Raw genomic sequence first — 17500 nt, 5'->3', positions numbered from 1 at the left:
ACACCTGTTCTACTGGAGCCCGTCCATCTTTACCGCCACACCGCCATGATTCACACAATACTACCAATAACCACATCAGTAATAACAAAGATACTACTACTACTACTCCAATAGTACTTATAATAATGATATAATGTAATGTCAATATATATAGTTAAACAGAAATATTTTGAGTTTTTAACTTGTCTTTTTTAGATGATCCTGCAAATAGATATTTAGTCTTTAGGCATCAGTGTGTGGTGTTGTAATTAGGCAAACATTTGGGAACAAGAGGTCAGAGTTCAGTTTGGGGACAGCTGATTGGTGGTTGACTCTTGTGACTGTGCTGTTTCTGCTCTTTGTAGCAGTACTGCATAGGCCTTTGAGTTTGAGGTTTCCATCTATTGTATAGGCCTGCTGCTACTGTGTGTGTGTGTGTGTGTGTGTGTGTGTGTGTGTGTGCTCTGCCCAGTGGATGTGTGGTCGTGTGCGCACGCGTGTGTGTGTGTGTGTGTGTGTGTGTGTGTGTGTGTGTGTGTGTGTGTGTGTGTGTGTGTGGGTGGGTGTATGTGTGTGTGTGTGTGTGTGGTGTGTGTGTGTGTGTGTGTGTGTGTGTGTGTGTGTGTGTGTGTGTGTGGTGTGTGTGTGTGTGTGTGTGTGTGTGTGTGTGATAAAGAGAGAGAGAGAGCTGTAGAATTGTCAATTGAAACACTACTGTGAAACTGTGGTAAACCACCTCCCGCGTATTCACTGGACATTTTGTTCAGTGTGTGTGTGTATGTACTGTATGTGTCTGTCTGTCCGTCTGTATGTGCGTGTGTGAGTGTCCATGGGACAGAGTGTTCCCTCTGAAGAGTGTTTCCCCGGTGGACGCGGCCTCATTTGCATGATGATCAAGCTGAGTGTGCTGACGACTGGGGCAATTCAATTACGGCAAAGCCAAACTACCTCCATCCATTTTGAGCACCAATCACGCCCCTGTTAACCCCAATTTCACAGCTGGGCTTTGATTTGTTTTCTGTTGTTTCGCACTCATCGCTCTCAACGACAACAGACAGTCTAGGCTCTGAGAGAACAGTTCAACAGCCATAACTCATCTTAACACGTTATGTTTGCTTTTTTCACACTTTATTTATGCTCTTTTTCTAGCTGCCATTTTCAGTGTATGGATAATACGAGTGTACCAGAAGAGCCGTTGATTCTGGCTGCGTTCTGTCACAAATCGGTCTGGGTTCTGCCCCAAGTGTGTCTGGGTTCTGGCCCAAGTGTGACACACACTAGGAAGGTCGGCTGCCATCTGGCTTGTGTCTGCACTGCAGAATAATAAATCTGATGTAATGCTGACTGTGAGTCTAGAAAGCCTCTGAATCAGCCCTTGTTTTCTCAACAAGAGATCTGGGATTACTATAGTTTAAACATAGCCTGGGCTGTGGTTTGTGTGGAGACTCAGGACAGATTAACACTTTACAGATTAACAGATTCACTAACCAGAACATCACTGATCTCCAACCAATAGACATTGAGACATTTTCAAAATGTATGTTTCCAATTATTTGCTTTTTATAGTTCGATGCACTGGCCTACGGCAAGTATGGCTGCAAGGCATGTTTTCCTTTGAAACGAACAACATTTGTAAGGCTACTCCACTATATCATGTAGCCTACTGTGTGCATAGTTGGTGGATGGTATGAATGCCCATGTGGAGCTGTGCAACTTCTCGGCCTGTTTCTTCCCACCACTGCCCTGCGCAGATGTTGAGGCTGTGTCCGACGTCACTCTTAATCAATGCGCTGAGAATGTAGCTCAGGGAGTTCATAGTTGCAACAGCCGTTGTGAGAAACAGCTGCTGTAATTCTTCAGAGCCACCGAGAGGGATATGTGGCTCGTGGTTGTGCCAAAGCGTCACCTGCTGTTTGCGACGATAGACGTTTCCTTTCCTACCACTGGGGGGCAGCAACAACCAATTCCAATAGGCGAACGGAATTCCACCACAAAATATTACAAACGTGACGTCCATAGGCAATCAGACTAATTAAATTCTCTTTTCCAGTTGTACAAAATCATTGAGGTCTGAGTTAAAAGTGAATAATATATTCAGCCTCAAATAGTCTAAATGTGCTTAAGGGAGAAAGAGAGCCAAGGCACGGCAAGGCAAGAGTATTTATGTAGCGCATTCATACACATTGGTTATTGTAATTCAAAGTGCTTTACAAATGAGAAGATAAGTGAACATGGAAAAATACGAGATTCAAAATAGCTATAAAAAAGCATGGACAAAAATAAATAAAAAGCTAAATAAAAAGTAGAGTGTATTCGATCACTTAACAAAAAGCATCTAAGAACAGTTAGGTCTTAAGCCTAGATTTGACACTGGCTACAGTTGGAGCACATTTAATGTCATCAGGAAGTTGGTTCCAGAGCTGAGCAGTATAGCAACTAAAGGCTGTTTCACCATGTTTAGTTCTGACAGTGGGTCTTACCAACAGTTCTTTCCAGTGATCTGAGATGTCTAGCAGTTGTGTCTGGCTGAAACATATCTGAATGGTCCCATGAAGTGATTCAGAAACAAGCAGCAGTGCTTTAAAGTCAATTATGTGACTTGCTGGAAACCAGTGTAAGGACTTCAGTGTTGGAGCAACATGGTCAGTTCTTTTGGTTTTCATAAGAACTCTAGCAGCTGCATTTTGTACAAGCTGAAACTGTTTGATGATCATTTTAGGAAAGCCTGTGAAAAGACCATTGCAGAAGTCAACCCTGCTGGAGATAAAGGCATGAATGAGTTTTTCTAAATCATGTGTGCAGTTACAAGGCCTCCAAGTTTGGCTATGTTTTTGAGATGGTGAAAATCTGATTAAGTTAGTTGCTTTCATGGTTGTTAAAACTGAAATCACAATCAATGAGAATGAGAGAGAGGGAGAGAGAGAGAAAAGAGAGAGAGAGAGAGGGAGAGGGGGGAGAGAAAAGGGAGAGAGAGAGAGGGAAAGGGAAAGAGAGAGAGACAGAGAGAGAGAGAGAGAGAGAGAGAGAGAGAGAGAGAGAGAGAGATGGTGAATAAATCAGTGGCACAGATCATTTGGATACAGAAAGGACTGTGGGGAGCAAATGACCTTTTCTGAAATGAAGACTAATTAAGTTATTACCCTGCATGCCATTTTCAAATGTCACTTGATTTGATTACAGAAACAAATATTGCACAGGCCTAACAGAGGTCCATTGGCTGGCGAAGATGAGATAAGTAGTGAAGTCAAGTCTCATTTATTGAGATAGCACATTCAAAAACAACCAGAGTTTTGCCAGATTGCTTTCAAGTCGAGATGAATCAACTGACAATAAAAATAAACAAGAATGAAAAAGTAGAATAAGAGATTAAAAAGACTAAAACCTATAAATATTCATTGGTTTATATTGGATATAATCTAAATGTAAATTATATACATGTATACAAATGCATGGAAATTATTTAAAATATTCTTTGTTCTTCATCAGTTGCATTTTTTTTACAGTACATTTACTTTTTCACTGAATTCCAGTTTATTTTCCTGTGCATTGAGGAATTAAACATTTTGAAAATGTATACTTGTGTTGTTTCTTTATATTGCATTCATCATGTAAAAAGGTTGTTCTGGTGAAAAACCATAAGCGCTATAAAACAGGTTTTATGGTAGTGTTTTGAATTGATCTCGCCAGTTTGTAATGGCTATTTTTGTAGGGTACGTGTATTTGATGGCTTTTGTATGATGTCTGAAGGCAAAGTTTGGTTTAGGTGTAAGATTACATTGATTGGAGAGTTTGGTTTTGTGGAAATTTGAAGTTTGTGAAAATGAGTGTGCAGTTATGCATTTGTGTTTTGGAAAAATTTAGTTTTAGGACGATAGTTTTAAGAAGTGTGACTTGGCAATCAAGAACAATTGTAACAATCAGATTACAGTTCGGTAAACCAGAGTACAGTCTTTTCCCCTTGCATATGAAACTCTATACCAAACGATCTCCCATGTAGGAATCACATTGGCAGTTACTGACTTGTTGGCCTGCATCACTTTTAAAAATTAGACTTTGAAAGCGCGGTCGCTCTGTAGCCTGGACATTACACCTTGTTCGGTGAGAGGCACGTCCTACTGGTTTACCAAGTCGGAACCCTTACCTGCTTACGTTGCCATGAAAGTGACATCATTGTTCCTCCTCCGGCACGCTGCGTCGTGGATAAACCCAACTGGGCGGAGTTTCTACGGGCTTTCCCTGAGTTACCTACTTCAAGCACTGTCACTAGAAGCAGTCCGGTACACTCACTCTCTGCCAGTAAACAAGTACAGTGACAGTCTAAATCGAATAGCGGTATTATGGGCAGATATATTCGGTAGATTGTGGAAGTTTGGCGTTGTGTTTACCCGCTTTCTAGCGCGTTAGGGCTGTGTTAGTAACGGCATCCAGGCACCTATGGTGTACTTGATGGGGATGCAACCGGAGGGTTATCGCGCTCGGCGGCGCTCGTCGGTGGATGAGCTATTCGACGCGGGCGCATGGAAGATCCGGAGTATTTGGGACGGGGTGAAGTTGGAAATCGCGTGTACAGAGGAGAACCCCGTGGTTCTGAACAGTTTCACTCATTTGGACCCTGACCTGCCTATTCTGGAGGTAAGGCGCCGCATGCCGTTTGAAAATACCGTTGATTCCCTTGGAGTGGTTGTTTTGAGTGAGACATATATTACAAACAACTTATATAGGTATGTCTTCTGAATATGTAATTTTATTGTCATCTGATGTTTACGAATCATGGACTCAAAAGGGTATATTTGTGTTTGTGGGACATACTCCTACTGCCTTCATTCACTCAGATGCGTTCATACATTCAGATGCTTCAATGTTTCTGTAATCTTAAGGAGTTTCTGAATAATGTAACCTACTCAGAATTATAGGATTAGGATAGTTGTCTGAGTTTACTTTGTGATCACACTGAACATCTTAAGATGACCACATCATCATCAGCAGTATTACAACGATTGTGTCAGTTTATAATCGGACACACTAGGTGACTAATGCCTTTTGAGAACTCATCTTCTGGAAGATTAACAGTGTTCCTGTGAGTTCTGTTTGGAATGTGGATATAATTTATGCAGATTTACCTCAGGGTTCCATTCTGGCAAATCTGGCCAATCAGAGCGCTCTAGTGCCTTGAGTGACAGCTCCTTGCTGACCCACATGTGAGGGAGGCAGAAGCCTAAGAGGAGTTTTTCTCCTCAGGAATATCTGCTGATGTTCCCTCTTTCAGCCGCCAACTTTCCTCTCCACAAACCCAGGCAAGGAAAAACACAGCCTGCACCCTGGGCTCTGGAAATAAAATAATCAACCAACCTCAGATATTATAAGAAAACACAGCCTAAGGTGCCGCAGCTTTTCAAAAAAAAGAAAATAAAGAGAAAGCGAGAAAGTCATATTTTTCTGTACATTAACCCTTTCTAACTGCAATGACTGAGATGTTAACAGTATTACCAGCTACATCAGTAGCACAATGAGACAACACACAGTGTTCCTTGCAGGCAATTACAAAATGGCGGATCATTAATCAAATGTTCTGTGCCTTACATAAGACCCTCTGTAGGATTACATGAGGACAAGCAAAGACTGAGGATCCACTGGCTGTTTCAACGTCATTCACATGCCATTTTTTTTTGTTTTCTGTAAATATCCGCATAGATTAACTTTTAAATCAACCTACAGTACGTAGTAACTACGGCATTTCTGTGGATCCACACTTCCTCGACTACAGTGGTCACACCTCTGTTTGTGTTTATTATGAGGCATTGTATTCAGAAAAGTGGTAAACAAGCTAAACTAAATAAGCAGTTACCTGTGACCCAGTTTACGCCTGTTATGCCAACACACACACACACACACACACACACACACATGCCACTCTTGAACAGATGGAATGCCTTTTATGACACTGGCCCTTTGATCAAATATGGCATCTCAGGCATACGAGTCCTGCTGTGACTAACACCAAGAGAAGGTTCTAGTGTCTCTGCCATCAGTAGATCTTTCTCTCTCCTCTCCAGATCTAATCCACTCTCATAACACAATTAGCTAACAGCTAATCCCACCCCCACTGTACCGGGCCGCACAGCTATTCTTAACCCGGTCAGGCCTGGCTAACGGCTTCTGCCTTCTACGCACAGGGTGGAGGCTGGGGACTGATTAGTCATGGCCATGCATAGACGCATGTGTACTGTACTGTACGCAATGCTCTCACTCTCACTCCCACTCCCTCTTATCCTAATCATTGGCTTTGAGGGGGTTCAGCGATCCATCAATCTGTGTCCTGGAGGTGTGCACTTGACCCCTTGATGAACCTTGTCTTACTCATGCCTAGCGACACAGAGGCCTTACAGTGCCAGTGCCAGCGCCGATGCTGTGGCCGGGTTAGAGAATGAAAACTAGCCCCCTGTGCGGCAGTGAAGGCCGTCACAGCTCAGTGCTCCGAGGAGCTCAGCGGTGGCCGCGTTGGATTTATGGGTCAGTGGCCCTCCCTGGCACAGCGGACCAGACGCTAATGAATCTCAGGAGAGGTTGGCTCCCCCCTGGCCCTGGCTCAGTTCTGGCATCTCCGCCCCCCCAGCTCTCCATCTTCCCCAATATTAAATTACACTTTCAGGAGGGTCGGTGGAACGAAGGAAGATGCCGTAAAACACTCGTCTTGCTTTGCGCCCGAAGCCTTCGTGTGCGCTGACACCGCTCGCCCCTCAGACGCTCTGTTACCTCATTCCACGACCGGTAATCTGAGTACCTCTAGAACATGGCTCGGAGAACGCATTAGCCTTTCGGCGCGGCTAATCCCTACACTGGATAACATTAATGGTGGCCTAGCACAGACCCTCATTCACCGAAGACAAGCCAGGGGAGAATGGAGGTGTTATGCAATAGCCTGCGCATTACATAAAAGTTAACAGGAGAATTTAAAGACATGCTGTACGAGTGTTATTAGTGCTTTAACCCCTTGGCAGATAACATAATATACTGTATATAGATCTATGGATGAAGCTGAAGGGCCCTAGAAACAAATACATGACTCACAAATGAATGAAAGAGTTAGATGAGGTGATTGTGGGGGCAAGACCAAGCACCCAAGCCCACTAAACAACACTGAGCTAAACAACACTAAACTAAACAACACTGAGCTGCTCTCTACTAAGCCTTCCTCCTTTGTCCAGTGTTTGTCAAAACTGTTTAGGGGTGACTTGCCCTGGCTGAAGGGTCTTGCTGTGCTGGGTCCTTAGCATAATGAGTGACTCGGGTGGGTTGACATGGCCAGCCACAGAGGGCCTTTTGTCTGGGTGACTCAGCCGAGCAGGGGGACAAAGAGCGCGGGAGAGAGGAAAAGAGGAGAAGAAGAGGGGAACAGAAGCACAGACTAAGGAGGAATAGGATTGATGGCAGGATTAGGGGAAGTGTTATGAATAAGCCCCCAAACTTCAGATATGTCATAATATGTGTAGGCTGTGGGGCATATTGTGTCTATGGGGCTCCCCAGTATCAGTCGAGATCTCCCAGCAGCTCTAAATACTTTTAGTTATTCTTTAATTCCTCTGTTGGACTCTGGATTTAGTTTGTTCAGTGTGGAGTTTGTTACATTTACTACAGTCTCCAAACACTCCTGAGCTCTTGTCACCTGTAGGTCGTTAACGGGCGGTGAGATTGTCGTGGAAACGTTTATTTTCTCCTCAAATCCCAGCTTAGTGTGGTCGAACGAGAGAAATAGACTTCTCTGTGGAATTCTCCAGTTTGTGGGCTGGAAAATGTGGGTGTGTGTGTATGTGGTGGGTGCATCTGTGTGTGTGCATCTGTGTGTGTGTGTGTATGTGTGTGTGTGTATGTGTGTCTTATCCTTTCGGAGTGTGTCCTCCCCCGGTGCTGTCCCTCTGTCCTCATGCCTTACGCTGAGGAAGAGGAGGCTTGATTCAGCCTCTAATTTAGTGTGTAAACAGAGGAAGAGTCATCTCTGCGTCTAACTGTGACTCTTATCGGCTTCACAATATACTGCACGATCTGCGGACGCACTTCCTCAGGAAGCTGGGGTTAACTGCTAAACAATGACTGTGCTTTCCTCACCTTTGAAACATTTGGCTTGTTAGAAATTAAGCTGCAATTTACACCATGACAGATGTGTTGTAGTTAATTGTGTTTTGGGGCATCTTCCTAAGTTGCCTTGTTTGTGCTGGACAGCATTCTTCAGACTCACACACGCACACATGCACACACTCACACACGCATGCACACACTCACACACACACACACTCACACGCACACACACGCACGCACGCACACACATACACACACGCACACACGCATTCACACACACACACACACACACACATATATATATATGTATATGTGTGAAAGGTCTGGGCCTTACTCCATGCATCTATTTGTGTTTAGGATGCAGCTGTGTAGGAAGTGATCTAAGAAAGGCCACTCTTAGCATTAGCGCTCCGCTCCGTCTGAGGGAGTTTTTGGGCTCATTGTGTGACGGCGGAAGCACCCTCACTATTGCCTTGGGGTCTTAGGCTTTGTGTTCGGGGGATTCTTTATCAGCTTCATCACTTCAGGGCTTTTTACACACTGAGGACTTTCCACCCTCCCAGACCTGCACATTGCCTTCCTGGCTGCACATCTGCTGCGAGGTGTGGTGGTGATGATGGCTTAACCAGACTCACAGACAGACTTTTTTCTGTGTTATTGTTAGTTGGGGCGATTGGCTTCTGGTTGTGTTGACTGTCAGAGGAGATCTAGGTCGTTCTCGAAACCTTTGAGTTACCAGAAAGGGCAGGCAGTGATCTACGGGGATCCCCAGAGAGCTGTGTGTGGAACCTCTAAATGTCACCTAGTTTCTGTTCTTCTCTCTTGAGAGCTTATGTTTCACCCACGTACGTTTCGATTAAATCACAACAATGATTCTATTTAGATCCTTCTCGCTGTCATTGAGTTAATCCACTTTCATAACATTTAACATAATTATTTTAACTCCTTTGCTATATAGCATTAGCCTGATTGACATTGTCAAGCCATCAGGGTGAGGCATTACCTGCCCTTTCTTTGGGTGTGTGCACAATGGTGAATGAGCTGGACCCGAGCCATTGTATTATAGTGACAAAGTAATAGTAATAGCAAAAGCTAATCAAAAAAGACGTATTTCATACTATTAGACTGTTTAATGTAATATACTGTATTTGATAAATGACGTGACTGAGGCTTCATTAACATAAACGTTTCCATTGCGCTCTACTGCTGGTCTGAGTTTCCTCCTGTGGGGAATAGTGCACTTCCCTTTTCAATATGGGGTTTCACACATTGTACTTCATGCTGCCACTAACCAATATATGACTATTTCAGAGACACAATATAGTTACACAATGTCAAATGTCATGGGGGAATTAACAGATTGTGTGTGTATGTGTATGTGTATGCGTATGTGTATATGTATGTGCATGTGTTAGTGTGTGTGTGTGTGTGTGTGTGTGTGTGTGTGTGTGTGTGTGTGTGTGTGTGTGTGTGTGTCTTTGTAGGTGTATGTGTGTGTTTTTGCCTGGATCGGCTCTTCAGCTCCAGTACTTTCAGTCTTTATATCTCTGTCGGCCCGTGAGGGTGCATGGAAGAGAGCCCTGGGTAAACATAGGACTGAAATAGCTTGGCATAGGCTGAGGAACTGAGGGGAACCCACAGAGTGTTTGGTTGCCTGGCACTGTGTTTATGTTGTGTGTGCGTCACCATAGCTACCCAGTGCTCCCTTGGGTTGGTCAATGTGATGAGTGTGCGAGTGGGCTTCCCTGGAAGACTCCTCACTGGTGACGGGGCGCTGACTCACTCAGCAAGAGAATCTCCTCCTCCTCTGCGATTGGCCGCTCGCCTCAGGCACTCCGTTCTGTGATTCCGTTTGAAATCCTTTACTTTTCAATTGTGACATACTCATGTGACCTTAAGGATGTGGTGCTGCCAGATTTACAGGTTAGCGAGGCCCTTTGTATATATGACCTGAGCTCAAGTGCCAGAGATCGACTCTGCTTGGCTTTTTCTAGGGTCAGATATTTTGGTCTCCTCTCAGACTAATCTGTCTGTGACGGTTAGTGAAGAGAGTGGAATAACACTACTGATAATAACATCAGTTAAATTCTGTTGAGAAATCGCTGGCCTCCTTTTAGATCCTAGCTCAGTTGTTTGATCATTCTGGTCTCATGCAGTGTACTATGTCTCTTATACTGGTTATAAAGCCTGTGAGAGACAGACAAAGACATTGCTGAGGATGAGTTAACCCACATAGTAGCTAGAGTCTGTAATGGATGGGGTCCTTGTCTGGTATAGACTCATCATTAGATACTCTTCTCTAGTATTGTGAATTACACTTGATAAAAACATCACATGCGGTAGTTTGGGCTGATGCCTTCCTCTAGTGCTCCTATAGGACAACCTACACATTGCAGATTGAGCTGGGAACATAGTCCTTTAATATACAATATTGTACGTACAGGAGCCATTGGTATTGAAGAACACATTCTTGAACCGGCAGGTACCCGACAGTGTTCAACAACAGTGCCCTTAGACCTTTGAGCTTCTAGCTAAATGAATGAGAAGTGTAATCCATATCCTCTGATCCCGATAGTCTTAATAGCTTTGAGACTGAGCCAGGCTGGCTTAGCAGGCTCCATACCCCTGGCACTGGAGAGTCTGTGGTCCTGCCAAACACTAATGGCCTCTGATAAGGGGTCCACTGCTGGGGCAGGATATGACTGACAGACACGGGTATGAAGGAAGTGTTCTTTTCCACTGAAACAAGATTCCACCGAGTTTAATTACAGTGTAGTTTCCCTCACGGGTAGATCGGAGAGGTCCGATAAGCACACACCCAGCTGGCTTCGAGAACGATGACGAGGAGAGGAGAGGAGATGGTGAAGACTGATATTCGCCTGTGTGTTTGTATCCGCAGAATTCCACGCAGGAGATCGGCGAGGAGGCGGAGGACGGGGCGGTGTACACCATCACGCTGCGGAAAGTGCAGTTGCACCAGACGGCCAGTAAGGGGCAGCGGTGGCTGGGCGTGGAGACGGACTCGGCGCTGAGCCTGTACGAGACCTGCAAGGTGCGCACCATCAAGGCGGGAACGCTGGAGAAGCTGGTGGAGTACATGCTGACGGCCTTCAGGGGGAAGGACTCCACCTACGTCACCATCTTCCTCTGCACATACCGAGCCTTCGCCTCCACCAAGCAGGTGCTCGACCTGCTGCTCCACAGGTATGTGGCAAGGCCAACGTACACACCTTAGCATATACACACCTGTCTTCCAAACATAGACAAACATACCTTAACATGCACACCAGCCCTTAGCACAAGGTGAACACACCGGACCTCAGCACACACACACCTGTCTCCAGGTGAACGTCCACACCCAAGCACATACACACCTTCCATCTGCAGGTGGACACACACACACACACACACCTATCATAAACACTACGCTAATGCTCTGCAGGCAAACATACACACCTTAATATCAATGAGCCAATCAAATGCATGCGCTCTATCTAAACACACACCCAATGGACGAGTGCACCTTCTTAGATAACAACACACACTTTCTACTTTCTCTGACGCACACACAGCCACAGATACACACAGATCCACAGATATGGAGATGCCTGAGACACATGTAGAGGGCCCCACGTAGAACACTAGACTGTGTGTGAGGTAACATGTACTGTGTGTGTGTGGTGTGTGTCTCTTTTGTGTCTGTGTGGTCTGGAGTGCACTGAGATAACACTGTTCTGTTGTGTGTGTGTGTGTGTGTATGAGGTTTGTAATGAGATAACAAAGCTCTGGTGTGTGTTTGTGTGTGTGTGTATTAGGTATGCAAAGCTGCAGTCTCAACCTAAAGCATTGGAGTTTCAGATGACGCATGAGGACCACACAGAGCTCAAAAAGTAAGTGGCCAATCAATGTGCATCTTGCAAAAACTACGACACTGGCCATAAGAGCTGGTGTTGAGGCCACTGGCCATAAGAGCTCGTGTTAAGGACGCCACTGACCAGTACTGAGCGGGGTCTCCCCAAAGCCTTGTTGCAAGTCTCTCTATCCTTCAACGATGTTTGCAGCCCAGCGAGACTCGCCCTGCTCAGTGGGCACTGTGAGCACCTAGATAGCAGACAGTGAGCTGGATTTATCTCAAGCTGCAGAGTGACTGAGCCTCTGCCCCCACCCTTCTCACTGTCCTTCCTCAACCGCTATCTTGCCTGTAGCGTGACCTTATGTAAACTCTGGCTCAGGCTGAGATGCTGTATGTGTAGATATCTCTTATGTCTTTACCTTTTTATTTATTTATTCAGCAGAGAGGCTTTTATCCAAAGTGACTTACAGTGTAGGCTACATAGTGCATACTTATAGACATCCACGTTTATCAGCACGAGTGCTCCCTGGGCATTGAACCCTCGACCTTGCTGTTGTTAGCTTGCTCTACAAGCGCATGACCTCTGACCTTTGGTCCGCCCTCTCTCCCCAGCACCATCTCCTCCATCCTTGGGGCATGGCTGGATCAGTACTCGGAAGACTTCTGGGCCCCGCCGGACCACGGCTGCCTGAGGGAGCTCGTCACCTACCTGCAGAAGAACTTTCCAGGCTCGGACCTGGAGCGCCGAGGACAGAACCTCCTGGAACTCTTCAAGCGCAGGCAACAGTACGAGCCGGATATGGATGGTAAGTTACCAGTTACCAGTTACCAGTTACCAGTTAATAGCTACCATAGAGACTTTGTAGACTTTAGAGACTTTAGTTTAGAAGTTAAATATAATCTGATTAACCTGGGGACTGCCATGAGAGAGGGGGAAATGTGACAGTAACTGCAGTGACTGAATACTGACGGGTAGTTTATACAACGGCAGTGAGTCAGAGCTACTCATCCTGATGTTTAATGATTCATGCTGCACAGCTTAGGAAAGGACAGGAGACGCCTGCTGTGCTCTGCAGCCTGCATTGTGTCCAGGACGGCACACAGCCAATGCACACACACCTGAGTGGGGTGGGGTGGGGGGGGTGGGGGGTCACGGTGCCTATACCGGGGGGCGGGGGGTTACGGTGTCTAGGGGGACGGGACGATTAGCAGTAGATGATCTGGTAAAGAGCACGTTTGGCTGAAGAAGAGAGAATTCTAAAGGAAAAGGGCAGTGACTCAAGGTCCTGCTGTGCACGTGCCCACACTCACACACTCGGCCCTCACACACACTCACACACTCTCACTTCCTCCTCAGCCTCCGGAGAGCTGGGTTCCTGCCCGTTCGCCATGCCAGAGGAGAACGTCTTTGAAGACGAGCGTGCCGTGGACTTCCTGTCGTTTGACCCGGCGCTGGTGGCAGAGCAGTTCACTCTCATGGACGCGGTGAGACAGCCCAGCCCCCTGGCAACATCAACACCATTTACTGCTGTTTGTTTTCAGTTCAGAGGTTAACAGCCTTTAAAGAAGGATTTCCTTTTGCCTTGGAATTCTGCAACATAAATCCAGAGAACCTTGAACATCTTTAGCGTGTATAAAAACAGCGTAGAGCATTTATAGCCCTTACAAGGCTAGATAAAAGCATGTTTGGCTATAGTGGCTGTTTGCCACTATTATTCTAAGTCCCTTTGGGAGTCATGTGTCCTTACTGCTGTGTTTACCGATATATGCACTCTCTCTGCACTTAGTCACATTGGCCAGAGTTAGTCATCCTAACTCCTCCTAACTTACTGATGCTTGATAATTGTTATCATTATAAGTCGCTTTGGATGAAAGTGTCGGCTAAATGAATAACTGTCGATGTTTCCTTCCTGGCGCGGTGCCCGAATAGGAGCTCTTTAAGAGGGTGGTACCGTACCACTGCCTGGGCGGCATCTGGTCGCAGCGGGACAAGAAAGGGAAGGAACACTTTGCGCCCACCATCCGCGCCACCGTGGCCCAGTTCAACAACGTGGCTAACTGTGTCATCGCCACGTGCCTGAGCCAGCGCACACTCAAGCCCAATCAGAGGGCCAGGCTGGTGGAGCGCTGGATAGAGGTGGCCAGGGTGAGTTAGGTTCAATTCAATTCAATTCAATTCAATTCAATTCAATTCAATTCAATTCAATTCAATTCAATTCAGTTCATTTCATTTCAGTTCAGTTCAGTTCAGTTCAGTTCAATTCAGTTTTATTTATATAGCACCAAAACAATACAATTGTCCCAAGGGGTTTTACAGAGCCCAGGACCTGAGTTCGGTTACAGTACGGGAGTCAGTTCAGTTCAGTATGATTAGGTTTCAATTAATTCTATTCAATTCAACTGAATAGAGTAGAATTGTACTGAAATGAACTAAATTGAACTGAACTGAACTTAATGTAAACAAATTGGTCTGAACTTCTATTCAGTTCAGTCTAGTTCAGTCTGTTGCATTTCTAGTCCAAGTATTTCAGTTTCACTTTTGTAGTGTGTGCAACCGTGTCTATTGTGCTAAAGACGGTTTAAATAAACTGGAGCCTTATTTTGCTGTGTGTCCAGGAGTGTCGGATCTTGAAGAATTTCTCGTCTCTGAGGGCGATCCTGTCGGCACTGCAGTGTAACTCTCTCCATCGGCTCAAGCGGACCTGGGACGAGGTGTCCAGGTAAGGGGACTGACGCGTCTCTGTATGACTGGTGCTGTATGCTGGGTGAACTGATACTGAAACCAGAGGACTGGAGGGTAGTGGACTAGTGGGTAGGGTTTATGACTGACTGGCCTAAATAAGAGTACTGTAGGAGATATGTCGGCTCAGGTAACATAGGCAACGTGACTGATATGGGGGTCTTAATTGCTCAACAGATTCTAAATAGGGTTTTATTTTGCACACAGGGAAAATATACGCACCTTTCTGGAGCTGTCCGAGATCTTCTCAGATGACAACAACCACTCTGTGAGTCGGGAGCTGCTTGTCAAGGTGGGTGCTTTAGCAGGCCATGGAAGTTTCTGGAATGTCGAGCTCAAAGTGTGTTCCCAACCAGATGAGACTGCGTGAAATCCTATGATGTTTGCGTGGAGTTCTACACTCCCACCATAAAAATGTAATGTGTGGATTTTGCTGCTAGCTCGTTAATCAAGGCCAAAACTTTTACTTCTTACTTCGACTTGTTTCTCTAACGAATCCATGAGCGTTTTTCAGATGGACAGTGAAAGCACTGGGTATTTAGGTGATTTTGTGTTGCATTACATAATGTGCTGCCCTTTGATAAGCGCTGCAAAACCCTCAGAAACCGTTGCTAAGTCAACAGGAAGTGGTTTGTCACATGAGAAGCATCTGCTCTAAAGCCTTAAGCCATTGCAAGCCTCTGTCCCTGTCCCTGTCCCTGTCTCTGTCGCAACGTCCTCTACACAAATCACATTCACTCTTCTGCCAAGAGCAGCACAGCAGTTTGATAACGCAGCCGTTGTGTGTGTGGACTGAGGTGAAGTCCTTGTGTATTCTGTTCTCTATAGTGGTGTTTATTTCGGCAGTGGTCATTGTGTAACAGGAGAACGTGAGACTGTGCACTGTGCTTAAAACAGCGAAGCGCGATGACATAGGCCCCAGTAACCTTGTTTTAAGACGGCGTCGGTCATCATTAATGATTCACGCCTACAACCCAACACTCTGGACGTGAACCAGATCAACTTCAACTTCATGAGTCAACTTCATGAGTCAACATGCTGTGCAGACAGAATAACAATGATGCTTTCGAGGAGTTTCCTAGGAGACGCTACATGACAAACGTGCTGCAGTGATGCACAGTTGATGCTGGAACAGATCTAACAGATCTTGATCTGGTCAGATCAGAACCACATCCCTTTTCTGCTGTTAGGTCCTATGAAGGGCATGGCCTTACAGTCAGTCATAATGGACGTGGTTTTCGCTTTACGTGAGCTGGCCTGTTATCTGTGAGTGGGGCCTCACCCTCTATCAGTGCGCTGCGGAATATCTGGGGTTAGTGTTGAGGGTGTGTTCACCCAATGCCGGCATTCAGGGGAAGCCTGCTTCATGGAAAGTCTTGAGTCAAAGGGGAACATGACGCAGGAATGCTCTTGGTATGCGGAAGCGGACACTTGACTGATCGGTTCTATGTTCCTGGAATGCGGAGCGTCAGAGTAGGTCAGGGCTCGCCTGTGGCCTACTAATTTAATAACACACAACCTCGACTGGGGTCGCCATGGCAACGTAAAGGAAATCCCTGATGATGTCATAAAGAGAGTGTTGTGCCTGATAAGAGGCACTCAGAAGGGCTTCCCCGGGTGGAGGCTGTTCTTATCTAGTCAGGCCAAGCTGTTCTCTTGTGTAGTACCTGTGTATAATTGTGTCAGTGAACAATCCCCCCTTGTGTTGCATCATACAAAAACAACATGGTAGTTCAAGCGTCCACAAAGCTCTTTTGGCTAAACACTCCTCCGCCTAACCCTGTTTTCACTGGTCTTTTCTTCCCCACAATGCATCTGGAGGATCAGTCTTTTTTTAAGTGACACTCTCTGTTTGACGATTATTGATTTAGCAGATGTTTTTAACCGAGTAATTGACTGTGTCAGGATGGAGAGGGGTCAGACAGATCAGACAGAGCCAGCAGCAGTCAGGGCCTCCACTGAAGCCTGGTTCTAAATTTCCCTTTATGTCACCTCTGTGTGTTCACAGGAGGGCACGTCCAAATTTGCCACCCTGGAGATCAACCACAAACGTGCGCAAAGAAGGCACCAACAGCAGAGAGAGCTGGTGAGTGAGCGCGTTAGGCACCACAGCGCCATCTTGTGACTGGAAGGGAAACATGATTGGGCTGTGGTTATAAAAGGTGTATTTATACAAACATCAGTTTGAGCTATTTTGCCTTGGGCTGTGGTTATAAAAGGTGTATTTATGCAAATATTAGTTTGAACAGTTTTGCATTGGGCTGTGGTTATAAAAAGTGTATTTATACATACTATGGGGCCATTGGCTTCTATCCTGATTAACTGAAATATCCTGTTTATGACAGGGCGTCATGCAGGGCACCATCCCCTACCTGGGCACCTTCCTGACGGACTTGGTGATGATGGACACTGCCATGAAGGACTGTGTGGAGGTAAGGGACTCATTCAATGCATGCCCACTACAAACTGGACACTTCGACAATATCTGCAATGATATAGGGGTTTCTAACTAATGTGCATCAGGTGAATCAGATACACATACACCGCCCATTGAGACTGCTTGTGCCTTGACTGACTTCTTATCCACTCTGTTTCTGTTTCAGGGCGGACTTATCAACTTTGACAAGCGCAGGAAGGTGAGTTTCCCAGTGTTAAATAGGGTACAGTGGTGGGTGTGGTAGTCTGAAGTCTATATGCTGTGTGAATGGGATACAATGATACATATATGTTGGAGATATCTCGTGTCTGTACCATGTGAATGGGTGTAATGTCATGTGTGTGTAAGATGTCTGACATCTCTGCTCTGTGTGAATGGTTATAGAACTTGTGTGTGTTTTTAGATAACTGCTGCCTCT

General features: G+C 45.7%; 1 protein-coding gene across 3 annotated transcripts in view; it reads left to right on the top strand.

Moving 5' to 3' along the window:
* LOC105891580 (ral guanine nucleotide dissociation stimulator) overlaps positions 1-17500 on the top strand; it is a 27205-nt gene that overhangs the window by 7255 nt on the left and 2450 nt on the right. For 2 of the 3 annotated variants that reach the window (XM_012817756.3, XM_031570848.2), the window contains exons 2-11: positions 10952-11256; positions 11868-11942; positions 12518-12711; positions 13263-13390; positions 13836-14051; positions 14522-14625; positions 14853-14937; positions 16654-16731; positions 16991-17077; positions 17249-17281. In XM_012817756.3, the coding sequence (XP_012673210.1) occupies positions 10952-11256; positions 11868-11942; positions 12518-12711; positions 13263-13390; positions 13836-14051; positions 14522-14625; positions 14853-14937; positions 16654-16731; positions 16991-17077; positions 17249-17281 (1305 nt within the window). Of the gene's footprint in view, positions 1-3498; positions 4612-10951; positions 11257-11867; positions 11943-12517; positions 12712-13262; positions 13391-13835; positions 14052-14521; positions 14626-14852; positions 14938-16653; positions 16732-16990; positions 17078-17248; positions 17282-17500 lie in introns of those variants that run through there. The other variant, XM_031570847.2, reaches the window with a different exon arrangement.

This window comes from Clupea harengus, chromosome 7 (assembly GCF_900700415.2).
Source record: "Clupea harengus chromosome 7, Ch_v2.0.2, whole genome shotgun sequence".
NCBI lineage: Eukaryota > Metazoa > Chordata > Actinopteri > Clupeiformes > Clupeidae > Clupea > Clupea harengus.
Note: the sequence above shows the minus strand (reverse complement) of the source record. Positions and strands in the feature narration are given on the sequence as shown.